Genomic DNA, 26,693 nt, shown 5'->3' with positions numbered 1-26,693 from the left:
GTACATTTTAAATATTGTCTGCTTTTCAGGTTTGTGCATAAATACTCCTAATTCTGTGCCTTTCATTGAACAAATACATGTACATAGCTTGGCTGCTTTTCTGCTGACAACTCTGTGGAGTTACTCTATTAATAATCATAACAATTATTTAGTGGTATTTACATTGAGGTCCTACTATGAGATCTGAGCCATACACAAAGCTTACAGAAACCTGGAATCAAAAGATATTGCCTGAAATCCAATCATAAATGTTATAGCAAAACAAAACAAACCAAAACAAAAACCTTTCTAGTCTTTACACATGTATGAAAGTGTCAGCCCAAGGGAGTCAGATACATACATCCTAATGAAATTTAAGAATCCAGGCAAGTAATTCCCTCAGTCCTTCTTGCAAATCTCAGCTTACTGAGTTATTGGTGAAGAAATAATCTTTGTAGTGGGATTCCTAAATAGCACAGGTCTTATCCCAAGTGAGAGCCATACACAGAGTAGGGCAGTATCCAGGCAGACTCACGTTTGCTCGAGATTTAATCCCCTTGCAGATGAAATCCCAAACTTGAATGCATGGAAAATTGGTGTTGCTAATCTTATTTTGCAGGAAAAAAATTAATGTACCTCAACCAGCATCTGGCACGATACAGGCTTTTAGTCTCTGACTTAGAAGAAACCTTGTATGCATATGTACTTTACTGGCTGGTAGTTTCTGCGATTACATTTTTTCCTTTACAATTCTGAAGATGCTATATCAACCTGAATTCCCTTTTTCTGTATCATTTACCACCGTGTAGTGACAGCAGGGCAGCAGACTATAGGCCATAAAAACAGAATAAAAACAGAATGGGCTTAATCCTCTTCTCACACTAGATTTACATTTGTGTGCCTGTGTTAGTGAAGTTGGCAGTGAAGATGTTGACAGAGCAGACGGCTGGCCGGGGCCCGAGGGCACAAATTTTTAAAGGTGGTGATTGGGATTACTGAATCCTGCTTCCAAAGAAGCCTTAACCCCACTTCCTTCCATTGAGGGTTTTTTTGTTCTCCATCAAGTCGTATTAGAAAGTGGGCTGCAGCCTGCCCAGGGCTGGAGGTGCTGCAAAGGAAGCAGAGGCAAGCCCATCGCAGTACAGGTGCTGCAGCAGCAACAGGCTGAGGGCAGAAGAGGCAATATTTTCATTAGGCTAACAAGTGAAAAAAGTGGATAAACTTTAGAGTTTGAGATAAGGGGATTCTGAGCCCAAAACCTTGACTGAGTTTACTGATAAGATGAGGTCAAGGTCTTACAGTCAGTCTAACAGGCTCCTAAAACACAGCCCACAAAGACCATCAGGAATGCAAGGCTTTTAGCGGGACCCAAAAAGGCACTTGAGTACCTGAAGCACGAGTCAGAGAGGTTGGAGGTACCTCAGTAAAAACATGTGAAACTTCGCTCAGCTGGCACCGAGGGCTGGAAGTGCTTGGCTTTGACTTTCTAATTTTCAGGGTGGAACCTAAAATTGTGCCACTTTGCCTAACAAATCTGCCTTGCCTGCAACCAAGGAGCTGGTGCAATTTGAGAGATGGGAAAATGTGGACTGGAAACCTTTATTCATGCACAGGCCATGCATCATAAGTGGAACAAAATGAGCCCTGATCAGTTCAGATTGCAGGTGCCTGTCTTCATGAGAGTAGCCTGGGCTGTGTCTTCGTATGAGCAAAGACTGGTACCTCCAATATGAGAAATGTGGGAGTTCACACTGACCAGTGTGCTCAGCATCTCCTCTTGGATACATTAAGATATTTTCCCCTCTGAAACATCTCACACAGGATGCTGTACGGGAAGATGTAAGTGTGTGGTGCAGATTTCTGGAGGCTGCTGTAAGGCTCTGATGCTCATTTGTAGGTGTAGAAGTCTTCAGTCTTGTCTTTAGTTAGGAAACATAGACCATGGGCAAAATCAGAGAGAAAAGAGAATTAAAGAAAAAGTGAAGTTATTTACCTTGAAGAATGTAGATTTAATAATTATGAACCTACTCCAGTTTTCCTACAGATTTGCCATGAGTTTATTAACCTATTTTTCTCTTCTGGAGCTGTGCTTCTCTGTCCTTAAATTAGCTGGTGACCTCACGAAGCATTTAAGCATGTGTAACATTAAACACGCAAGTGTTGTCACTGACCTCAGCAGAACAGTCAGGTGTTAAAGGCAACGTCCCTGCCTGAGCGATCTGCTGGGTTTATAGGCTGAGGACACTGTCATACATAATGTTCAGATTAAATGGGAGGGGGAAAGGGAGCATTTCTAACATGATTACATTCAGGCTTCCTTTTATGTTTTGCAGAGGAAAAAAGTATGCAAATCCTGCACGTGCCTGCGTGGATTCAACCTTTCTTCCCTCTTTTTGATCTCCCCAGTTCTGACAAACACATTGCCCGAGATTGCTGAGTGCGAGAAACCTTCCTCCAGGATTTGTGCCACGGGTCATTTTGGGGGGCACTGTGGATTTAGGCAGACCCCTGCTTGCCGGCTCCTTTCCCCCTCCAACACTGTTGCTCCAGCTGCACCTCTGCAGGGAGGAGGTGAATCGTACCTGGGCGCTGAGCCAGGGTGAAAATAATGGGGATGGGGAGGGTGCTGCTTTTTTTAAGCCATCTCCAGATCTGGTTGACTACACAACCGCACAAAGAGCTGCACCAGCACAATGGAGGGAGCGTAAGCCAACCGCTCCATCAGAGCGCTGCCACCAAAAATGACGCCTGAAAAACCACCCTGCTTCCTCCGTGTTGCTGCATCAGCAGGGAGGAGAGTAGGAAAGTCCAAGAGTTTCTACTCTCACCTCTCCTTGCCCGTTCCCATTTTTTCCTGCAAGGGGTGGGGTGAGGGGAGTGCAGCCAGGTGTGGAGGCAGAGGTTTCTGGCACGGTGCTGGTCCCTCGTTCTCTTGCTGTACCAGTCTGTTCCCAGCTCCAGCTTGTGCTGTTCGTACCCATCTCTCCGCTGCATCCTGCTGCCTCCTCAGCTGTAACTGTTTGTGTGCATACCAGCATCAAATGCTAGGCACGATCCAGATAAAAACAAAATGTTCTTTTTCTGGGCTAGTTTTCATCTATCTCCCAGCTCCAGCACACACAGTGTGTTAGCACAGCACGAGGGGCTGCATGCAGGGGAAAGAGAAGGGTCACCAGGCCAAAGGTTTGTTCTGGCACGCCGGAGGGTAAACATGACTTGTAGTAACCACACAAACTTAGTTTACACAGCCACCGCTATCCTTCAGAGTTAACACTTTATCCAGCGGATTTGGGGAATTTGATCTCCCTCCAATGCTGGATTCCAGTCATGCAAATTCTCCACTGCAGAAGGGACGTCCTGCCACGGAGCTCGTGCCCTTCACCCACGCAGAACCTGCAAGCATGAGATACCTGGATGCCTTGTGTGAGACATATCCTGCAGCACCCAGCTCTGAGTTTGCTGGGCAGAGTGGTATGGAAACACTGAGGCAGGACATGCTGCAGAACTGATCATATGCTCACCCAGAGGGCACACAGGAGTTGCGAGAGCTTATCATGCCCACTGTGGTTAGCTTTACCATTGCTGGTTGTAGCCTGCAGTGCTGCTCTGTTGGTCTTTACCCCAGTGCCCTGGAAACCTGTCAGCTCATGTTGGACACCGGTGGGTGGTAGCTGAGAGCCCTGATCACACAGCTTCCAGCTGTTGCTCGTCCTCCACAAAGACTGATCCACAGCAGCAGCTTGCTAGTGTCACTGGTAGCACCCATTCACCTGTCAGAGCATTAATCTGAGCACAGGGCTCTTCCAGTTCCTAGCTGGAGGGCTGGGTATAAAAGGAGAGATGAAAGCTTATTTTCAGAGTTTCAGGTTGTACCGAGTAATCTACAGCCGGAAGATTTGGATATAAAGTAGGCATCTACGACTTAATTTTACCTTTGTGTCTCACACCATTTTTCTGACAGTATTATTATTTAATTGCCTGCATTATGCCTGTCCAATAATACTACTTAGCATTAATAACACTTCGTGTTGTGTCTTCAAAGTGCTTTACAAGCTAATTATGAAATGAATAATTTAAGTGAAAACAAGCACCTTGGGCTGGGACCTATGCTTGTGTTTGACAAAGCATGACAGATAGCTGCAGCACTGTGTAAGCTGGAACGAGGAGCTGTGTGATTCATGGCAGGGTTAAGCCAGCAGGAAAAGCATGGACCGATAATGCTCCATGGCACAAAAGGTCAAGACTCCACGAGACATTTTCTGCTGAATTTGATGGGGTGGGGAGGAGTCTCCAAGTGAGCAAGAGGAGTTTTGGAATAATTCTTGAAGGAACAGAGCTTGGTTTTGATGTTCCATCTTCTTCTCTCCCTTACTTGAACACAAGACTGACATTTAGCAGTCAACGGTAGTAAATACGTTGGAAATGCTTTTTTTTTTTTTCTTTTTTCTTTTTTTTTTTTTTTTCACTCTGAGCAATGCACTACAGTAACCGTAACACAGAAGTTAGGAAACTGTGGCAGACTGCCTGAATGCATCCCTCTGCCTTAATCCGTGTCCGTGGAATATCAAAGACAACACCACCGTTACGCAAATGTTATAGAAACCCCAGCAACCTCACAAAAAACACTTGTGGGTTGATTTGTCACAAAGGCAGCATGAATCAGAGCAGGTGCTTGCCAAGTCAGGTTGTAACCAGCTTTGACTGGTGCTCCTGCAACACATTGCGTCCTTTGACTCCAACTAAAATAGCACTCAGAAAGGTGCAAGATTCATTTCTGCCTGGAGGAAAAAAAAATAATTAAAAATGTTATGGTTGATCAGGAGTCCAAATCCAGAAGAGCTTCAGTTATAAGGAGGAGGGCAGGAAGGAGTGGAACATTTGGTTTTGTAGCCTTCCAATACGGGACCTTGCTCGTTTCCACTTTTTTAAGTTGGTTGATGTTTTATCAGCACAGATTCATGAGAAAACTGATGCATTGGCACTGGCAGGAAGTGGTTTTTGGAAAGTTACATTTTTCTTTGGATAGATAGCTGAATTCCGAGTGTGTAAAGCAAATGTTCCCACTAGCTGCATCTTCTCACTTTGTGAAGTCTGTAGCCAAAAGCTACCCAGTCTCAAAGGGAATAAGGAATTTCCTCCTACCCCCCCCCCCCAAAACTAAAACCCTTCCTTGAAGTTCGTAAAAAACCATCTAAGTTGCTCTGTGTTCACATAAGTGGTCCCAATTTACAGTTCAAGAGCTCTGGCTAGGCAAAGGCAGGTGTTGTGCCCCCGAGACCAGGCTGGATGTCCGTGTGTGGCTGCAGGGAGCTGGGCGCAGGGAAGGATGCTGTGGCCATGTAGGATGGAGTAGGAGCTGGAGAGGTCTCCAGTTTCTGTCTGCTTAGGTTTCTGAGGTTCTAAACACAATCTGAGGGTGCTGCAGGTTTGTGGCAATGCAAAAGCGTTTTACTTCTTTGTATCATGTTAGTTCAGACCATCCCAGACCAGAGAACGGTTCTTATCATTACGGACACGTCTTTCATGCCCTTCTTTACCTCCAGCGTGACCCTTCACCCCAAACACACAGACACACACACACACTGTGGCCTCCCCTGCCTGCTTCCAGCAGCTGGGGCAGGGGGAACAGCGGTGCCCTGCTCGGCAAATCCCACAGCTGGGGCTGGCGAGGGGAGCAAGCGGGGCGAGGGAGCAAGCTGAGGGGAGCAAGCGCTGCTGAGGGAGCAAGCTTGCTCGGGCCGGGATGGGAGGCAAAAACCAAACCGAGTGAAACGAAAACAGCTCCGGCTGCCCGGCAGGGGGACAGGAGACCCCCTCAGGATCCACCCAGCCCAGCGGGGCCCCGCTTCTCCTTTGCCCGGCCGCGGCCGATGGAGGCGGAGCAGGGGCCGGGCCGCGCCGCCCCGGGGGTGCGGGGGCTGCGGCCTCGCCGCTTTCCCGGCCGCGGGCTGGGAGCGGCCGGTGCCTGGGCCCTCCTCCTCCTTCCCCCCTTTCCTCCTCCTCCTCCTTCTCCTCCTCCTCCTCCTCCTCGTCCCGCCGCCCAAGCCCTCAGCGCCGCCACCCGGACCCGCCGCCGCGGTGAGTCTGCCCCGCCGGGCACCCCGAGTTGCGGCGCGGCCGCGCCTTTGTGTGGGGAGCAGCGGCCGGGCTGGGCTGGGCACGGCTCGGCTCGGCTGGGCTCGGCTGGGCTCCGCCGCGGCGGTACCTGCCCGCCTTTGTTCCCCGCTGCCTTTGTTCCCTCGGAGGGCCGCGGGAGGGTTTTGTCGCCTAAAAGCCCGGCTCCCCACAGCCTTTGGGGGGGTTTAGGGGGGATCCCGGGGCGCTGGGTCCCGCCTGAAGGCGGTGCGGGGAGAGCCGGTGGGTGCTGGCCGGGGCAAAGTTGTCTCCGGAGCGAAAAGTAGCGGTGTGCTGCGAGGGGCTCTGTGCTGGCTCCAGGGCTGTGCTGCTGTGGTGGTTTTACCTTTTTACAGCCTCCTGGCTGAGGCGCTGAGCCCTGCCCGTGCTTCCCGCGCTGCTCGGGGGTTTCTTTCTCCTCAGCCCTGCCTCCAGCCCGGCTCTCAGGCACCCCCTGCTTGCTCTCCAGTCGCTGCCTGTGGGGATGGTGCTCTCTGCCTTGGCACTGACCTGCCTCAGGGTCAGGGATCCCCTCCCTGTCCCCCCCAAACACTCCTCTGCTGTCCCCTCTCTTTCCCTGAGGGGTGCAGGGAGGCAGAGCAGGTGCGTGCTTCTCGGCTTCCTCAAAACACCCAGACAAGAAAACTTTGGGCGAGTTTGTTTGAGGGCTTCTCACCGCCTCTCCATCCTTTGTCAGCTCGGTGGTTGTGTGTTCCTCGCGCCTCTGCTCCCCCCTGTCAGGGTGCCCTGTGTCCCACCTGTCCTCTGCCCCCTCTTTCCATCGTTCACTCGTTTTTCTCCATCTCCGCTTTCAGGAGCGCTTTACCCATCACAGGACAGGCAAAGACAGAAGTGCCATGTGCAGGACCGTGGCTAGTTATTGCGACTGTGTGTTGGCTGAGCTAACAAAACCTCTGTTTATGCTTCTGGTCGAAACGTGATACCTGAAAAAGGGACACCCGTGGGCTCTGGTGCCTGGTGAGCTGGGCCATGGGCTCCTGTCCCCTCTGTGGCTGTTTTACAGCTCACGAAGGCGCACAGTAGCGGCTGCTAACTCTACACACAGCCACAGTACACACAACCACCTCACATTAAAATCAGGGCAGCCGAAGTAACAGATTCCCAGGACAAAGCAGGGCACGTTGTGGTGGGAGTAGAGGGGTGCTGTGGGGCCACTTGGACCCGCTGTGGAAGGGGAGCAGAGGCCCCAGCACCTGCCAGCGGGGATGGGGACGGGTTGCAAGGAGCAGGGGGATAGGCAGTGGCACACGGGAGCTTGGAGGGAAAATCTAGCGGTGACTGCAGTGAGCACTGTGCTGAATCGTGCTGTGGCAATGTTTGGGTCCCCCTTGTGCTGGATGCTGTACAAATACGTATTCAGAAGTGTATAAATGGTGGTTGTTCTTCTCTTCCTCATCACGAAGGGTGACGAATGATAACTGGCTTTACTGTAGCTATCTATAGCAAAGCCATACAGCTATCTATATGAAAGCTCCTTTATTTAAATGTCTACTTACAAATAACATCACAAAACTGCTTTTTAAGTGCCACTGCTATCAGACCTTGCTAAGAACTGAGCAGGACAGTTTAAGGGGAGCAAAGGAACTTATTTCCTCTAATTAAATCTCATCAAAAGTTCATTAAAGTAAATGAGAACTTTGGTGGTGTCATCACACAGCTGGTCCTGGAGCGTGCTAGCTATTTTTTATTTATTTGTCAGGCAAAGATTTTAAGCATTGACACAATGAAGTAATTCAAGAAGCAGTATGCCTTAATGATCTAATAGGTTTAAAATGCTTTATCTCCCTGGCTGTTAGTTTTCTGTTATAAATGAAAGTAGCAAAAGGACAATTGCTACTATTCCCTCCTTTGCAGTGTTTTACTGGGGATTTTATGTTACTTCTTTTGGTAGGTTTCAGGCACAGTTGATTCTTGTGTTGGTAAGTCTTTGTTTGGGTGGAAAAATGGACACAATTTAGCCCTTTTACGGAGTTCATTGTAACCCCCCTTTACCAGTAGTTAATTCCATAAACAGCGAGTTCAGCTCCGTTCAGTTTCCTCTCCATCTGAATATAGAAATGAATGAAAGAAGAAATCCCAAAGAGGGCAAGAAGAGGCACAGCTTGAAAGATCAGGTATAAAGAGCCCCATTCATCTGGGTTTATCTGTAGTACAGGGATATGCCTTTACTTCATGAATCATCTCCTGACATCTGTTTGCAGCGCTGTTTTCTTAGCAACTGCGACTCTGTTTTAGAACTGGACTCTCAATGGCACGTTTTGTATAGGGAGATGCGAAGGGCTGATCCAGACTCTTACGAGTGAAGCTGTGCCTTTCAGCCAGTCTACCCCACTCCTTTTCCTCCCTGGGGCACAGTGAATATTGGTTTTAAAAGCCTGGCAGCTGGGATGCTTATATGTATATGTGCAAAGAGATGCTTATCTGCTGCTTACCACAACTGGAGTGTTTCCCCAGCATTACCTGGCAGCGGTGGGGGGAGAACCTACCGATTGGCAGTGAAGTTTCTTGTTTTGAAAGCGTGCCATGTGTGCCACCGCACTTTCCCTAGCTTTCCTGCAGTTTGTTTTGAACTGTCACAGGGCTTTAGATGTGGGAGAGGATGTAGTCTCTGCTTGCGAACTTGGAGAAACACTGGAAAGGGAGCCAGCGATTGCGAGGGAACACTCCCAGCAACGTGCCTGTTTGAACAAGCAGCCGGATTAGTCGGTGGGATTATACGTGTGGAGTGTGGAGCAGTATGAGTAACGCTTTGGGACCGGATCCATAAGCTGCGATTAAAGGGAAGGTGACATTTCGTATACCTCTCACCTAATCTTCCTTTGCCTGAGTTTCATCCCTGACCAGTGTGGGTGGGAGACTCCTGTAACTGAGACTGAGGTCTCATCCTCGCTGGCCGCACAGCTGCTGGGAGGTCAGGTTTATTTGGGTTTTCTCAGCTGTGCTCTGTGGAGAGGGTCGATCCTGGGATTAGGTCTGGGGTAGGTTATTACTTCAGCTAAGGCTGAATTGGTCTGGATCACAAATACATGTCTGAGAGTACAAGTGGCACGTCCAGGCCACATTCACCCTGCTCCCTCCTGTGCAGACCTGCTGCTTGCCCGGGAGAAGGAGGAAATTACAATTGCAGCAGCACCTGCAGCTACTGGACCATGAATCATAAATTGATAGTGTATATTACCCCACAGAACATGGATCCGACTGCCTGCCCTTCCTGGACTGACTCGTGTCCCATGGAGCATGAAGGGTGTCGGCAGCAAGTAGTTGCTGTGAAGGATGAACACGTTTTGGGGTAATGCCAGGAGGGGGAAGATGTCTGGGGCATTTTGTTTGCAAAGGGATTGCAGAGTGGCGATGGGAAGGCTAAAGGGGGCTGTGAATTCTGGCCAGCTTCCTGTGGTCCTCATGGATGGCAGGACACAAATCCTGGTGCTAGTGAGGCCATGAAGAATACAGCCTCTATGGATCACCTAGCTCACCGTCTTCACAGCAGGAGATGAAGAAAGCTGCTTCTCTGGAGATGCTACAGGGCCAGGACAGGGGCAGAAGAGGGAGTGGGGAAAAACCTGTGTTTTGCTTAGCTGAGCACACTGGAAGGGAAAAGAAATCTGTGCTGGGGAAAGGGCTGGTAGGCTGGTATCTCCCCACAGGAGGGGAAATGGGGCAGAGCTCCGCTCCACACTTAACTCCAGCCTCTGGTGTCTCGCAGGGAAGCATGTTTGCTTTCTTGCCTTCCTGCAGCCTGCTGATAACGCCCCACACAATGCAGCTGTGCAGATTGGCTCGAGACAACTTGAAGGAATTGCTGACCCTGATACAAGCAATCCTGTTTGTGGCCGGGGATGGGGAAAAAGAGGAAAGAATAGTATGAAGTGTTCGAGCTTTAAGACTCGGGCTGCGAGTTCTGTCAAAGGAAATGACAATTAAGATAGAAAACAAACACTTGTAATTACTTCTATGAAAGTGTAGGGAGGAGGCAGAAATGCGGATTGTACAGGAAGAAGTTTTACTTTCTGGATCATTTGACTTGTTGCTTGCCAGGAGAAACACAAGAAGTTGGTGAATGATGAAGTGAAAGGTGGAGGCAGAGAAGGGAACGCGTGGTTGACCGTGCCTTGTGGGTCTGTGGCCGCCGTACGGCTGGCCACAAAGAGTTGTAAAGACGCTGCACCTGGGCAGCTTCAGAAGTGGCTTTGTGTTGGTTTGTGCTAGTGAGAGCTCTGTTTTGTGCTGGTAATAACCACCTAATAACCACTGGTACAGGGAGAGAAATGAAAGCTGCCCCACGAGCATTGTGCCCTGCTTCTTGGAAGCTCTCGTGCAGCGAGCAACGTGGAGCTTTGCTTGTAGGAGTACTCCATGAAAGCTTGAAGTTCAGCGATTAAACAAGGCTCTTCCAGCAAAGCTAAGCTCTCTCAGCGAAGGCGACTGCATCTTGTTGAGTTGCAAGAAGTTTACGAGGGAGGGAAGCACGGGGCACTTGCAACTTGTGTCTCTGGCGGAGGCGTTATTTCTCACCTCTGTGGAAAGCCAGGAGTGCTTCTCTATGTCCTTTCCCCCAGCTTAAAAGTGTGAGATTCGTCTCGCCGAACTACAGCATAGCTGTCTGCACGGCAGACAGTTGTCCAGACTCCTTTCATAGTCACCAGAGAGGAACAAACACTTCTGGGCCATGATTCATCCGCGCTGAATTGGACGTCTAAAAATACACCGGACAAACTGCCCTAAAAGTGCCTGTTTCTCTCCATTGTTTCTCCCCTGTCCAAACAATGGAGGCACACGGAGCCATCTCTGTTGTAGCTGTTTAATGTCAGGAGGGCTGAACCTCAGCCAAAGCGCCTCGTACCGCAGGGCAGCTTCTGGGAGGGCTGCTCGTGGCCTCCTTTCTGCCAGACCCAGCCTCTGCGTGGAGCGGGGCGGTGGAGCCTGGAAGGCTCTACCTGGGAGCAAGGAGTGGGCAGCGATGTCCCACACGGCGCCGTCCTCCTTCCTGGCCACTCAGCGGATTCAGAAAGAGACAATCGTCTGCTATAAATAAGAGGCCAAGGGGGATTTGGGCTTTTTCAAGGTCGCCCACCGGGCTGGTGGCAGAGGTGGAGGCAGTGGCGATGACGGCAGGATCCCAGAGGTGTGCCCGGGCGCCCTGCGGCTGCCTCGTGACCTGCCACTGTCCCAGGGGGACGCCGGCTGCTCAGCTCTCGGTGGTGGATGGCACCTGGTAGGTACATGTCCCTTTTGTAAAAGGAACTAGCAAAATGTCATAGGTGTTAATACAGCTGAATTACTGTGTGTTCACTGGGCTGCTGTGAATGATTGCAGGCGTGCTTTAAAATGGTTAAACCTTAGGGTTTAACCTTCAGGGTTAAATTTGCTTCACCTCAGGCTTGCTGCGGCGTAAAACAGCGTGTAGGATTATTTAATGGTCTGTGGAAACTCTTTAAACTGACCTATATGAAACTTGCAATGAAACACTCAGTTGGACCTCGGGGAGCTTTGGAGGTGCCTGGGAAGCTGCGACCTGGTCCTCTGTGAAGTGCGGCTGCTGCTGCTGTGTTATTTAGTGGCATGATAAAAAAAAGAAAAAAGAAAAAAGCACCAGCTCTTCTGGAAAAAGCTTAACTTACCTGCACAGGTGAACCACGTAGGGTAAGGATGAGATTTCTCCTGCGTGGAGAACTAGTTTGCAGCAGAAAGGCTTCCTTTGCCAAATGAGCTGGGCGTCTGGAGGGGGAATTTGCTGAAGGAATTTGCTGTGTAACAGAGATAGGGAGTACAGGCGAGTACTGAGCGCTACATGGATCGGCTGCATCTCCAGTTTCAGACAAATACCAGGGCGTCCCCTTATCCTTTTTGATAAGATGGAAAGAATATGAGAGCAGGGGAATAGAAAGAGCGCATTGTGCGAGCCTGGGTTTGAATCCTGAAGTTCAGTGTAGGAGGTCCGTGCTTGAGCTCCAAGAGGTGAAACAAACTGCAGTCTGATTCCAGGAAGCACAAATGGGAAGAGGAGGGAAGGAGCAAACCATTAAATAGGAGTTGCAAGAAAAGCCAGTCTCCAAAAATAAATGTTGAAGATCAGTTCCAGGTATTTCCTGGTATTGTCAACCTGCTTCATCAACCACTCGGACTGTAACAAGTGGTTTCAAAGATAGCAGATTGACAGGTTTACTGCTGTTTTTCTTTTTAAAAAAAAGGGGGGGTGAAAGAAAGGTTTCTGATAGATTGTTTGCAAAACTATTTCTTACGCAGATCTGGGTGGGATGTTGGTGATGAAATACCCCAGGGACGGAGGAGGCAGAGCTTGTTGTTGTAAGAGGGAAGTAAGAGCACAGCTGGCTGTGTGTTGGAGTAGGGAAAAATCTGAATTTTCTTCCCATTTGTGTGCCAGGGGCACCCCGGCAGTTTCTGAGGGGGAGGAAGCAGATACTTGCACAACGAAGGTGTGAGCAGACGGTGTTCCTGCAGAGCGGCTGCACATTTCTGGTGCTGCAGGCAGGCTTTGTAGGTACCCTCTGCGAGCGAAGGCTTCCCCTTCGAGTGGTTTGGAAGGGACTCTTAACGTGTTCCTTCTTGGAAAGGATCTCAGAAAAGCCAGTCCCCTGTTTCTGAAAGCTGTGCAGGGCTTGTAAGGAAACCGAGGCACATCCTGTGCCAGGAGCACGTGTCCGTGGTCACACGCCAGCTCCTTACTGGACTTTCATCCGGGACGGCGGCTCCGGGAGAAAACTGTACCGAAACACGTGCTGGTGTGCTGGGCTTGGCCAGGGATGCCAGACGTGGCTCGTGGCTTACCTCACCTGCTTGGCCGTGGCGCAGCGGCGGTGCTTGCGCAACGCGCGTTCTCTGTTGCTTGACTGAACTTGTCCATAAGTAACTCGGTGCTAGTAATCTTGCTGCCTTTCAGCGAGGGAGATGCGCAGGGCTCCTTCATCCCGTCTTGTCTCCGGTGTGAGAAATCCTGGTTCGAAAAGAAAGCGAGCTGGGCAGCGCCGTGGTTCGGGGCCTGGAGAGAAGCCTTCTCATCCTGCACACGCAGAGGGGGAGTGCACGAAACAAGTAAGGCGTCCTTCATGCTGAGCTGTCTCCAGTTGGGAGTCCTTGGTTTTGCAATTGCGACTGTGTTTTGTTGGTACGGTGATTTATTCTAGCAGGCAGGCGTAGAGCACCAAGGTCTTTCTCCTGGGTTTTCTCTGCGCAGTTTGGCTGTTTGGTCCTCTCTGGCAGCTGCACTGGTAGGAAGGAATAAGAGTGTTTGGCTTGGTTTTGGCTGCACACAAAAAGTTATTCTGAAGATTGAAGCTATGCTGTAAGTTAGAGATTTAGGCTTGTATGGTTGTTTTTTTTTGTTGTTTGTTTTTTTCCCTAAAGCAACCGATTCTTTGAAAACAAAGCAAAAGACATTTTGTCTTAAGAAGAAAACAAAAATTCCATTTCATGGAGCGAAGTGCAGATTTTCTCCTACCAGAGAGCGTCCCTGCATGTCTGGTGTGGGAGACAGCATGGTTGAAGGGCTTTTTTTGCATGTCCCAAACCCACACAGCCATGTGAGCATGCAGGTTTTGACAGGCAGGTGTCTAGAAAGACCCCCAGTAGCATTTCTGGGGGAAATTTCAGCTGAAAGAACTACGTGGAAGTGAGAAGCTCGCTCCTTGGAGAGGCAGCCCCTTCGGGTCTGAACAGAGGTACGTGGGGAAAAGCAGCCCGGGCTGGATGTGTTTGAGAGAAAATCTGATGAATGCCCAGCTGCCAGGCTAGGACGTATCGTTAAAATTGTAATTTGCCCTTCAGATGCTGGCAAGCTCCGGTTGCCGTTTGCTGGACAAACCTCTCTTTTGTGTTCTCCTTCCGTCGGCGTAAAACAGCAAGTGCTGGCGGGGAGCTACTTGCAGCAGGATTCCTCTTCTCTGCTATATTTAGTGATCAAAACAAGTCCGTGATCTTTGCAGGAATACTGCCAAAGCAGATAGGGCTCGCATGAGACAAGCCCTGTCTCATTTGGCTCCCAAACACACGCTGCATTTCGCTTTCCTCCCCTCTCCTGACACCGTCAATGGATCTGTCTGCCGAGGTCTGTTGTGCAAACACTGCGCTGCCATTTCCAGCGATGTTGCTGTAAGAGCAAGCCCTGCCCCAGCGAAAACTCCTGCGTTTAGATCACTGCTCTCCCCACCTTTCCCTTCTCTCAGTGTCCGGAAAAAGCAGCTTGCTGCTTTTCAGAAAGATCCTCCTGACTGAGAACAGCCTTATGATTTAATTGGCAAACTTCAGGCCTTTATTGCTTAGGCGAGGTTCACTCAACAGCATAATCTGCTTGTTAACCATCTGACTGTTTCCTTTATTCAGGGAAGAAGGGAATTAGGAAGGCAGTGGGAAGGAAACATTTGTGTTCCTTCAAAGGCAGAATATTACTAGGAGCCCGATTCCCATTAATATAATGTCATTCATACAAAGTGGATGTAATTACTACTTAGTGCTATTTTAAATACCTTTTACACCATGTAAAGTGGTTTCAGTGTTAATGGGAGGCTGGTTATGAGTCTCTACAAAGGCACTAAGCAAAGAATTTCGGTTCCAATCTGAAGGAAAGGAAGGTGAGTAAAATAAATAAAAGAAGAAAATTATTGCAGTGCGCTTGGTCAAAAGGGGCAGTGTTTTCCGGTCTGTTTGGACCAGGCAGTCTCCTCGGTGAGAGTTAAGCTCGCTGTGATTGCAGGCGATGCCCTGCCCCTTCCCCTCCAATTGTAAGAAGCGATCTGGGTCCAGGAAGCGCCGAGGAAGGGCCGTGATGAGCTGCTTGCGGAGCTGTTCGCTCACAGGATGGGAGCAGCACGCCCGAAGGTCAGAGGTCTGCTTGTGCCCCACAGCACTGGGACTGCGGGGGCTGCGGTGCACCCACTGCCAAAAGGAGTCCAAGGATTGCTCCTGGCTGCCCTCATGCAGGGGCAGCTTTCGTCTGCAGATGGAGAGGGGCTTCTAGGAGCAAAACGACGGAACTTTTCATCTTGTGGGATGCAGAAAAGATTTGACACAGCTTGAATGGAGCAGCAATTTAGGATTTATTTTGTAAACAGCAAGGTTAGATGGCATGGTATTAACAGCACTTCATCAGCGTTTGGTCAGCAGCAAATTTAACAAAATGATTTAAACAGAATTCACTCCAATAGGAACAGCGAGTGAGGTAAAGGTTCAAGAATGGCAAGGTTCACCTGAAACTTCCTGCAGGGTCTGGGTAGGTGTCTAAATCCACTTGTGGGCTTCCAAATTACCCCCTACAGTAAATTACTCACCCTACTCCCTCGGTGGCGTTTGCCCACGGACGAGCTTGTTCTTCAAAGGGTCAGCCCTGAGATGCACGTCCCCACGGGGATCTTCCTCCAAGCCCTTCTGGTCCCTCCCGGCACCAACGCTTGTGGTGCTGCCCAGAGCCCAGGCTGCAGGGTCCAAGGCACGATCAGGGGGTGCCTGTTGGTCCTGCCTGCTGACAGCGGAGGGCTGATGCAGCGTTAGTTGGTCTTGAACCATAGCTGAGTCAGGGAAAAACTCCTCCACCATGTTTTTTTCTTTGGCCATTGTATTTATAAGCTAAAATGATTGACTTGTAGTCAATCCCGGATTCCTTACCATGCTGTTCTTGGACTCTGATGTGATCCATTATTTCCCTGTGAGAGATTACAGTGCGTAGGGCAGCACCATCCTCTGTTCGTGGTCACGGCCGAGGAACAGTCACATCGAGGCCTCCTGCAGCTCGTAAGCCTCAGCAGGTCCCATGGCAAGTGCCGGATGGAGCGTGCCCGCCACGCTAGCTAACGGCGTGGGTAGGAAGAGGTGTGTGTGCACTGGATGCACTTCCCAGGTCCAGATCCCAGGCCACATGGTGTTTCTCACGTTATTTTTACAATAACCCTTCCCCACAGCCCTCTTATCTGCAGGAGGTGGCCTTTGAGCTTCGGCACGGGCAGCCCGTGGAGCGGCAGGGAAGCGCGTGACCGTGCCCTGCTTTGGAAAAGCTTTTTCCTTCGGGCTGTGTGGCAGCAGCAGCAATGCACCATACGGCTGGCATGGCTTTTGGCACCTAGTTGGATACTTTGGGGCAGTGCGCAGCTAGGTTTGGGTTGGGGCGTGCTTTTGGACTGTGACTTTGGGATTGAATTGTCATCCTAGCCCGTGACTGTAGCGAAGGCGTGCAGTCACCATGGTATTTTTGGCTTCCTACGTAGCAGTGTGCTGGGCATGGCATTGGCCTGATGAGCCTTTTCTGAGCCCCATCAATCTCTCTTTTTTCACGAACAGTTGTGACTTTGAGTTCTAAGCAGTTCTTGTTTTTATTAATGATGCAGAAAACTTGGAAACCAGTTAAAAATTCACGTTTTCGTCAACTTTTTAAAGTATGCTTCAGCCTCGCGTTTCCACTTGGGAACAGATAAATGTGAGACAGGCTCTTGTTCTGAGTGCAAGCAAATTCATAAAATTTGACCCACGGAGGTGCATGATGCATGTGTGAACAAGGCTGAGCTCTGTTAATAAAAGCATTTGTGTGTGTGTTAACAACAGCGTGGAGTTAATGCCATCTTCAAACTGTGTAATTGTACCAGGATGACTGATATATTGCCACCCACAAAAAAACAGAAAAGGTCAGGAAAGACACTTCTCTAACCGCGTTTGGAAATTGATTAATGCAATGAGAAGCTCCATTGTGCTTCTGTAGCAGGAAGTGTTACAGATGTGTAAATCAAAGACAAACCAGCAACATTTGCTGGCCTTAAAAAGTGGTGTTGCTTTTGTATACTCATGCGCTTGTCCTGGCACATTTTCAAGATTATAAATAGATCACTGGGAAGTCCCTGGATAAGAAAAATGTGCTCTTGCTGGTTGTCATAAATAAACTAATAAGAAATGTCTTGGTCTTTCAGCTCTTACTGTTTGGAGGAGTCCTTACTTGTGCATGTAACTTCAGTGTGTCGGTTCACATGAGTTAAGCCTATTTCTGTGGCAGTGGGGTGTAGTTCTGTGTCTGTCTCTGTATTTCCTGCAGATCCAATGTTTCTGGGCTTGTTGTTTTTCTGAGCAGAGTTGTTCAGCCGTTTCCAAACTTTTTCTTTTTTGATTCCTTCATCTCTTGCTACTGATAGTTTAGCAACACCCGTGACTAGACTGGTTTCAGCATTGTCCCAGGCAGTCCAGGGTGTCTCTAATGCCACTTCTTAAAGGACTGGCTGATACCCATCTAACAGCAGTAGGGTATTATGTGGGATCAGAAAGCTATAGCCTCTTTTCCCTATCACCTTGAAAGTCGTGGAAACCTAATGGAAGACCACTTTTTTCCTCCAGAAAAGCCCAGAGAATGTGCCACTGGATGATGACAAATCTTTTCAGTGGTGCCCAGCGACTGGACAAGAGGCAATGGGCGCGAACTGGAGCACAGGAAATTCCTGATCAATACGAGGGGGCACTTCTTTGCTGTGAGCATGACAGAGCACTGCCACAGGTTGCCCAGAGAGGCTGTGCAGTCTCCTTCCCTGGAGATATTCAAAACCCACCCAGATGCCATCCTGTGCAATGTCCTCTAGGTGCTCTTGCTGGGCAGGGGGGTTGGACCAGATGATCTCCAGAGGTCCCTTCCAACCTCAGCCATTCCCTCATTCAGTGTTTCTGTGATTTATTTTTCTGTGAGAGCGTATTCAGCTCCTTGAGTAGCAGAAATCAGGACAGATCCATCAACGGTGGTGTTCTGATTTTTTTCCTACCTGAGGATCTGGCTTTGAAGAGAAGGGATCAATGTGTTTGCAGGTGATCCTGTTCCAGCTGTGGACATGTATGCAATCTGAGGCCACCCACAAGAGCAACATTTGGAAGCAATTTAAATGTGAAAGGGATGAACTTCGCTTTGGACTTTCAGCAAAGAGAGTGTCTTAGAGGAAAGATACTGGAAAATGCAGGCACCCCCAGCCCCAAACCTGGTACTTAAAAATGGTGAAACCATTGAGGATGTTGGGTAGGAAGTGTGGCCATCGAATTTCAGTGCTATGGGAAGTGCTCTGACTTAAGAGCAATATGAATATATTGGAAGTGAGGGGAAAATAACAAACAGTGTAAAAACAAAACAACCAAACGAAGTGGCGGAGAAAAAAAAAAGCAACCACACACACACAAAAACACGACCCCAACCCCAACTTGATCAAAGAGGTTTTCTCTGATAATTCCTCAGCTCATATTATCATGATTTGGATCCCAACAATTTGTCTTTAAGGAGACTGCAACAGACTTACAGACGGATTGCTTGCCAAAAGAAGGTCCAGCAGCACTTTGCAAGGCTCAGGACTTGCAGTTTTGAGCGTTACTGCTTCTCTCTGAATGCAAAATAAACTTCAGGCCTTAGTTAATAAGGAAAAGGGTCTTCAGGCAGCCTGCATTGTGGAGCTCTACTTCCTTTGGGCCCATTCACCGAAGATAAAAATCTGCTGGTTGAGTCATGACGTTGGCTCGACTGAAGACATGAGTAATAATAATCTGTTGCTAGGAGCAGCCTCCAGTTTACATCGAGAGGCCTCTATGGAGGGAAAGGCTTTGGAGTCCCGCAGTAGGTCATAAATAATCAGTGGCACTTCAAAGAAGGAAAAGTAAAAACAAGCGGTTCGAGATGCCATGCAAAGACGACTGGAATTCCTCTTGCAACACCGATGGAGAACACGTAGCCAGCATAACTGGGGAAATTGAGGGCACGTGTCTGCAAAGGCAAAAACATTGAGGTAGGGACTTACTGGTTGTGGGCTGTAATGCTCACCAGCCTCTAGACAGGCTTGTTTGCAGAATACCTGCTGCCTTCAGCTCTAAGGAGTGCGCTTGTGACGAGCTAAAGTCATGCAAGGGGATTTGAAGTTTGGCTCGTAAGGAGGACTCTGAGGGTACAGCTGTGCAGCAGGCTGCAGCGCATAGAGGGACGTGCAGGATGTGGCTGAAACTCTCTGTGGACATGGGGCAGTGTGGACTAGGTTATCTTGCTTCCTTGTTAGCGTGCACTACTGGTTTTTGTGTTTTCAGAATTAATGAAATGTGCATTTGTATTTTAACTGTAGTTGCAGACATTGTTTTGAAAACAGCAGCAGTTTCACTGTAGAGGATTGCTCTGTTAAACGGCTATTTTATTAAAATATGGTGAACTCCTACTGTATCCTGTGATTGGAGTAACTGAAGGATGAAATCTGTAATCCACACTGATCCAAACTGAAACATAAAGGCTATGAAATCCTTGCTAGTGAATCTACCAAAATCCATCTGAAGCGTTTTCCCCTCTTCTGGGACAAACATGGTTTTAGAAAGACTGATTAAGAAGAACATCTCTTAAGTCTCATTGGGACTCACTGGAGACGTGGTGTATAAATCAGCATTGTCTATTCTCATGATGATCTCTGGAATTTAAGGCTGAGATATGATTATTTTCAGGTTAATTTCTTGAGATTTCCAGTCTGGTACCTCCTGGTAGGCTTCTTTGTCTCTCTGTCAGTGTGTCTATGTCTGTGTGTTAATACCCATTATATTTTTTTAATTGGCTTAATAATTTCAGCTGAATTTGAGAAACAAAGAGAGATTCCAAGGAAGTTAGGTTGAAATTAACGTGCTATGACTGTGCTGATCCAATTTCCAACAGTGTTCACAGGAGTCCACTGTGAAAGCAGCTGGAGAGGTAGGGGAAGAAGTTCCCTACCCAAACCCACTAGTGGAAAGCCTGGGTTTGAGTCTTGTAAGTGTCCTTGCCATGGGGAAAGCTTTTGTTGACAATTGAACCATCTGAACTGCAGGTTGAGCTCAGGTGGTCAAGAAATTGCTCCTTTGGAAAACCCCAGTTAAAAGGTTTTCCTCTGAGTAGGACATTTGTAACGCTCCTTTCTTGCGTGACTACTCGTGTGTCCGAGACTGGAGGAGCTCACACAACAGCTAAAGAGCAATTCATTTAAAGTTAATCAACAAGAAACAAATCAATTGGAAACGAGGTCCCTGCATTCCTGGAGCTGTCTCTCTGGCTCTGTGCTATTCACAGTTTATTTCATGGACTATCCCAAGGTGTAAGCACTTAAACGCTTTCCTGTATTAACACCAGACTCTTCAGAAAGATGGAAAGACGAGGGCATTCTCTTCACCTTTTGGTTTTATCTCCCTGAAAAGTCATGTTTTCATTTGAAAGCATGCACTTTGTTTACAGCACTATGGATACGTATATTTCAGAGTTATTTGGTATTTCATGGGACTGAAGGATTTGGTTTAGCTCTGCAGGTTCATTGAATTGTTATAAAACAATATAATCAACTAAAATATGAAGTAGAAAAGGTGATAGTTTGTAAAGCCTATGAAAAATGTTCCTAGGCATTTTTACCAATATTTTACAGTTTTAAACTCTTTGGAGGTGGATGTGATATAGTTACACTTGACATACTTTATTTGAATGAATTTCTGGGCAGGAGGGCAAAGGGACTAGCGTATTGTCCCTATGTAATCCCGTCTCAGACGATCTGCCCCTTGTACCTTTTAAAGAATACTAATCCTTGCAGGTATGTCCTCTAGCAGTGTGTTCGTTTCCCTTCCAAAGTAGCTGTGGAGTCTTCTGCTGGGGCAGGGCAGGAATCGGAGGCAGGGTAAAATGTGTGTGCTGTGTTACGCAGTGAAAGGATGGTTTCAGGGCAGTGAAAGCTCTGCAGCTTTATAACCTGCATTGAGGATTTGTTGAGTGGATTTTTATGTTTAAAAAAACTAAGATGTGTAAGTGTATTCTGTTCGCTGGATAAAGAGGGAGGCCTTCATTTGTCCTTAAAACAGAACATATGCATATGCTTTTTTTCCCCATTTATGTGTATTCTATGATCATGTGCCATAATTTACTTGAAAGGAACCTCTGGAAGTCATCTGGTCCGACATCCCCTGCTCAATGCATTAATGCTTTAAACTTAAAATAGTTTCTTCTTTAAAACCTGAAAACTTTATTAACTTTTACCAATTTAATGTCCAGAGATCTGAATTGATATTGGGGCCCTATCACATTAAGTTCCATATGAGGACATAAAAGGATGTAAAATCTACTATGTGGTTGCTGTAGCTGGCAAGGGGTGAGGACAGAGGAGAAATGGTCACAGAAACGTTAAAACTACATATTTTTTTTTCTGAAACTTCCATCAGTGCTGTTCATGGCTCTTGAAAATTCCTCTATGATAATAGGAAAAGATGCATGGCAGATCCCATTCCTTTTCTCTGGACTATTCTCCCAATGACTTCAATAGTATGCAAGGCAGGCGAACATGATTTGGCTCTGCCTATGTCACCATCTCAGACCTGGATGCATTAAACATGTGTTTTTGCCATTGGTGATTTTGTGCTGCACTGCATGCCATTAAAAGAAAACCCTTAAGCAGTATTTACTTGAAAATAAGGTTAAAAATTGAAATAAACTTGTGTTAAAGAGAAAGAGAACATGCGTTGTAACTGATACTGAGTGCATGCTCCAGAGCTGCAGGGGCTGGTTCACGGTTTTGGGACTTGCTTCTAGTTTATGCTGATGTGTCAGTGTCTGTGCTTCTAGTCCTATCACTCTTCCTTTACATGGGCACCCAATCTGAGTTATAACCTTATGTGGTGGTTTTACCCAGCGGGGCGGCCAAGCTCCACCACAGCCGCTCTCTCACTCCCCTTCCTCAAAGGGAAAGGGGGAGAAAATACGATGGAAGAGGTTCAAGGGTTGAGATAAAGATAAGGGAGATTGATCACCAGCTCTTGTCACGGGCAAAAAAGACTCAGCATAGGGAGATTAATGTAATTTATTGCCTATTACTAACAAGCTAGAGCACTGAGAAACTAAAAACAAACTAAAGACCTTTCTCCCATCCACCTTCCACCTCCTCCCCCAGAATGGGGAATGGGGGCTGCGGTCAGTCCCTGATGCTTCGTCTCCGCCGCTCCTTCATGGTCCCTCCCTGCCCCTGCTCCACATGGGGTCCCTCCCATGGGATGCTGTCCTTCCTGAATTCTTCAAGAACTGCTCCCACACGGCTCCGTCCCACGGGGTCCATCTATCAGGAGCAAACTGCTCCAGCACGGGTCCCCCACAGGCAGCAGCTCCCCCCAGCCCCCCTGCTCCTGCGTGGGCTCCTCTCCACGGGCTGCAGCTCCGGGCCGGGGCCTGCTCCTGCGGGGGCTCTCCATGGGCCGCAGCCTCCTCCAGGCCACATCCACCTGCTCCAGCGGGGGCTCCTCCACCCATGGGGGGGCTGCAGCATGGAGATCTGCTCCATGTGGGACCCATGGGTGCAGGGGGACAGCCAGGGGCCTCTCCACAGGCCGCAGGGGAACTGCTACTGCTCTGTGCAGCATTGGGTCCCTTTTGGAGCTGGCTGAACGTGACCCGTATCTAACATGGGGCAGCTTCTGGATTCTTGTCACAGAAGCCACCCCTGCAGCCCCCCGCAACCAAAACCTTGCCACATAAGCCCAGAACACCATAGGTCCAAATTCAGTCAAGCTCATTGCTTTCACATATGGATTCATTGTTGCCCCGTATTTTCTATTTCTTATATATCTCTGAAGGTGATCTATGTCACTGGAAAGTTCAAGGCACAGGGAATGCAGGTAACTGCCTGTGCCCTGGGAGCAAACAGCAACAGGTCTGCTGGTGTGGTTTGGATTTTGCTTACATACCCCCCATTTGGCTCTTTCTGCTTCCTCAGTAGCCTTCCAGGTGGCAATCACAAAATCAAATTCAAGACATACCATGATAACCACAAAATACTAGGGCTGCCTGACATTTTGCATTTTTAGAACTTGGTTTTGTGTTGCTTGATCTTGAGAGGAAAAGGAAGGAGTTTCCCAGGAAAGATTGCATAGCCTTGGGCATAGGCAGTGCTGTTGGGAGAACTGGATTCTTGTCCAACACCTACCCTTGAGTTCCTGTGAGATGCTAGCTCTGGCACTTACCCCCCAATTTCTATCAATGGCAACCGACTGTGTTTTTTTCTGGTTGTCTCACTTGAAACTCATAGCTTGGGAACAGAAGGCTTCTGAGAGATCTCCATGACTGCAAGTACCAGTGTCCTTTCATAAAAGCAACCACTTTATGCTGTTTGTTTCTGAACAATTCCAGTCTTAAAATCATGTAAGGCCTTTGTGGCAGTTGCATTGTTGGGAGCGTTTGTCAGAACCCAGTATTTAGTAATTTTCTTCCGATTTCCATCCTAACCTCAAGGCATGATTTATTTACACCGTTTTGTTCTTGTGCTTGCCAGAAATTAAGAAGTCCTTTACCTCCACTTCTTGCTAGGATCAGCAAGCCAAACTCTTCTAAACTACTTTTTCCTTTTCTCTGATTATCTAGATAGCTCCTGTATTTACCTACCCCAGCTAGATCTCCCCTTTCTGATATCTAGTGGCTTGAATTTTACTCTTAAGTTAGTGATGACTTGCAGAAACGGTGTATCCACAGTTGGAATCAGTATTTGTACATATGAAATAGTATCTATTTCACTGGAAAACCGGAGTCAAATTAGCAATTTTTTTCCCCTTTATTCTCTCTGTACCTTTGCTTGTCATTGATAAAATGTGGGCAATAACCCCTGATTCAGTAGGTGCTGTAAACGTGAATTGACTGATGTTTGTGAAGTGTGCAGATACTGAGGTGATGAATGCCACAGAGCATCTTGTGGGGAACTTAACAATCCTGTCATCAAAGCAGCTTTTGAATAAAGCACAAGGACGTGCATTGTTCAGGAAGAGGAAAACAAAGCATTGAATAGCTCCTCATTAAATGAGTGGTCTTCCTTCTGTGCAGGGAGTGAGGAAAAGTAGTACACAGTGGAGTAACCAGAGACTGCATCGTGATTCATATATGCACAAGGGACTGAATGAAAATTTCACCGGCATTCTTCAATGTTGCATTTCTTTACTCATCTATTCACACTCTGTATTCTGATGTATGAATGAATTGCTAGCATCTGGTGTATTAGTCCTAGTTCTTCTGAAGGAAAGGGTACAGGTTTCTAGGTAACAAAGCTTGCTTAAGTTGAGTACTTATTTGATTTTCAGCTTTATTAATTTTTGAACTTGTTTAAAGTTCTTCATAAAAAAAAGAGCCTCTAGTTCAGTATCCTGCAGTGGCAAATTGAACAATATTACTACTGCAGGAGCAGAAATAGTGTTATGCTTTTAAGAAAGTCAGGGCATATCATTCACACAAATTGCATTGGAGATAGGGAATGTATCGAGGAAGAGGAAAATAGAGGAGCTACAAAAAAGACTTCTTCATAGGGGATGAGAAGTAACAAAAGTCCCAGGTAGAATCAGCAGTTGTGATTCTCCACTTGTGTTAACTGCTGCTTTTTCATTTCAACTGAATCTGCAGATTCTGCTTTTTTTTTTTTTTTTCTCCATTCTGCAACAATCATCTGGGCAGGAAGAAAAGTACAAAGATTTGAAGAAAACCTTGGAGGTTTGTCAGCAGCAAATCTGCTGAAGGCACTGTGTGCCTGTGTCAATCTGGCTTTCTTAAAGAAAGAGACAGAGTTTGAATTCTCCTAATCATAGTGCTTTTGTTTTGATGGCTAGGTGCACTTAAGTCTGTGGTTTGTGCTGTGAAGTACTGCTGGCCCCCATCAAAAATAAAGTGAGCAAGCCAAGGGACAAAAACTTTGATTCATGTAGTAGGAACATTACAACACTTTATTACATGTGAGCTACAGAAACCAAGGGAAGAAAAGCCCAAACAAAACTCATGTCTCTGTGCATGCCTTGTCTTTGATATCAGCAATTTTACTGTAAAACTGTAGTGGTTAATTAATCTATTTATTTATTTATTTATTTAAATTTCAGTTTGGAAATTGAGTGAAGAATCTCCATAGGATTTAATATGGCATCAATGCAGTCATCTCCCTCAACAGAGGAGCAGGCTTCCTCCGAAATAGATGATCTCCATCTGTCGCTGCAAGGTAGGTTACTGTAGTTTTCTGTGCCATTTTAATGTAAGTTTTTGGTAAAACCTGTGACCATGCACAGGTTGAAGGAAATTCTGAGAAACCTGTTAAAATACAAAACTAGTGTTATGATCGGTGTAGTTTGTTCTTGTCAGTGTTTCTTTTCTGATGTTCCTGTTTGGTGAAAAACATTTCAACTCAGAAATGAAAGATTACAGCTCTCGTAGTACTTTCTCATGGTATTTGCAGAGCTGTTGCCTTTTTTGGTGCAGATGTTCTCACTGGTTCTTATGCTTTGTTACTCAGAATACATGTTACTGTAAACTGTTTTCAAGGGAATTGCCAGCATGAAAACATTTGTGGTATTTGATTAGTTTCCTTGTTTTCAATTTGCTGACAATTAGTTGGTTGCACTGAGCTGTCTTAATGAGGCTATTAACTACAGCACTATTTTGTTTCATTTCTTTTCGTTTTATTTATTTTTCAACCTTATTACTTTATCACATACACATGTAGAAAGATAGCTTGTGGCCAAAACAAGCAGAAAATTTTTGTGGCTTCTAAACAAATTTCTTACAGGTCAAAGTCTTTCATCATTCATCCTTATTTGCAATGAGCTGTATCTTGTTTTCACTTGCTTTCACTTATTGACTGAGTGAAGCAAGCATTCGTGTAGTGATTTTTAATTGTTCTATTTTAATGGCAGCTACCTGTATAATTAAGAGCTAATCAGTGCATTAGAGCTGGCCTATCACATAGTCTTTCTGCATTTTCCTTAATCTTGCATTTAATTTTATTCTATAAGAATTTCCTGGAAAGACTGATTTTGCTCTGAACGTACTCATGAAAATATTCATGGAGGTTTTATCGGGGAGTCTAGTCTAGGCAGCAGGATGAGCACTGCTGGAAAGCCTGTTTTCAATGTGTTTAAAGCCTGGTTATTTTAGGATGGATGGGCTAAGTCATGTTTCCACAGAGCTATTTCCTTTTAGATCACTTTCAATGAAATTACTATAGTGCCTAGTTGAGAGTAAATATGCTTAAGACAGATGGTGCAAAAGAATATTCTTACAAGTCACTTACAATCCATATTTGCACTAATATTGTCATTGAAGCCATGTGTTTTGATGAGTGAGTGTTAACAGTGGTCTAAAGCCAAATGTCTTTAATGGTGAATTTTCTTCCATTTGTTTTAGTGTTATGTTTTCTGAAAAGCATGCAAAAACTCCAAGCAGGAGCTAGTCTGGCTGTAGCATCAAGCACAGACAGACGCACATGTCCTGTGCCTGTCAAACTCGGCTTTTGGTAGTCATGAAATGTGTTTGGGAAACACTGTCCAGTTTTAAGGCAGCAGATAACAAATTAGTTACTTGGGATTTAAGACAAAAGTTTTATTTTGAAATTATTATGTTATTTTCTGAAAAGTCAGATAGGTAGGGTGAAAGTAGTGTTTTTTGATCAATATCTAAATTAAAAGAGCCCTGCTTATTAAAATTGAAATGACTGAATAAAACTTCTATGCTGTAATAATTTGAGCTCCTGGGTTATGCTCACATGAACACAGTGCAAATCTGGAGCCAAGCTGTGTGTGCTTGGATGCTGGAGAGATCCCTTATAAGTGACACAAGCAATTTTTCTAAT

The 26,693-nt window shown here is 46.9% G+C and overlaps 1 protein-coding gene across 4 annotated transcripts in view; it reads left to right on the top strand.

The window, feature by feature from the left end:
• Window positions 1–5,956: 5,956 nt before the first annotated feature.
• Window positions 5,957–26,693, top strand: part of SYNE2 (spectrin repeat containing nuclear envelope protein 2) — a 186,776-nt gene continuing 166,039 nt past the window's right edge. For 3 of the 4 annotated variants that reach the window (XR_014618494.1, XM_084288050.1, XM_084288048.1), the window contains exons 1-2: window positions 5,957–6,057; window positions 24,952–25,067. Coding sequence is in view for 3 of the 4 variants with exons in the window: in XM_084288050.1 (XP_084144176.1) it covers window positions 24,989–25,067 (79 nt within the window). In the remaining variant the exon portion in view is untranslated. Of the gene's footprint in view, window positions 6,058–13,020; window positions 13,168–24,951; window positions 25,068–26,693 lie in introns of those variants that run through there. The other variant, XM_084288049.1, reaches the window with a different exon arrangement.

Source organism: Netta rufina, assembly GCF_964035555.1.
Source record: "Netta rufina genome assembly, chromosome: 5".
Taxonomy (NCBI): Eukaryota; Metazoa; Chordata; class Aves; order Anseriformes; family Anatidae; genus Netta; species Netta rufina.
Note: the sequence above shows the minus strand (reverse complement) of the source record. Positions and strands in the feature narration are given on the sequence as shown.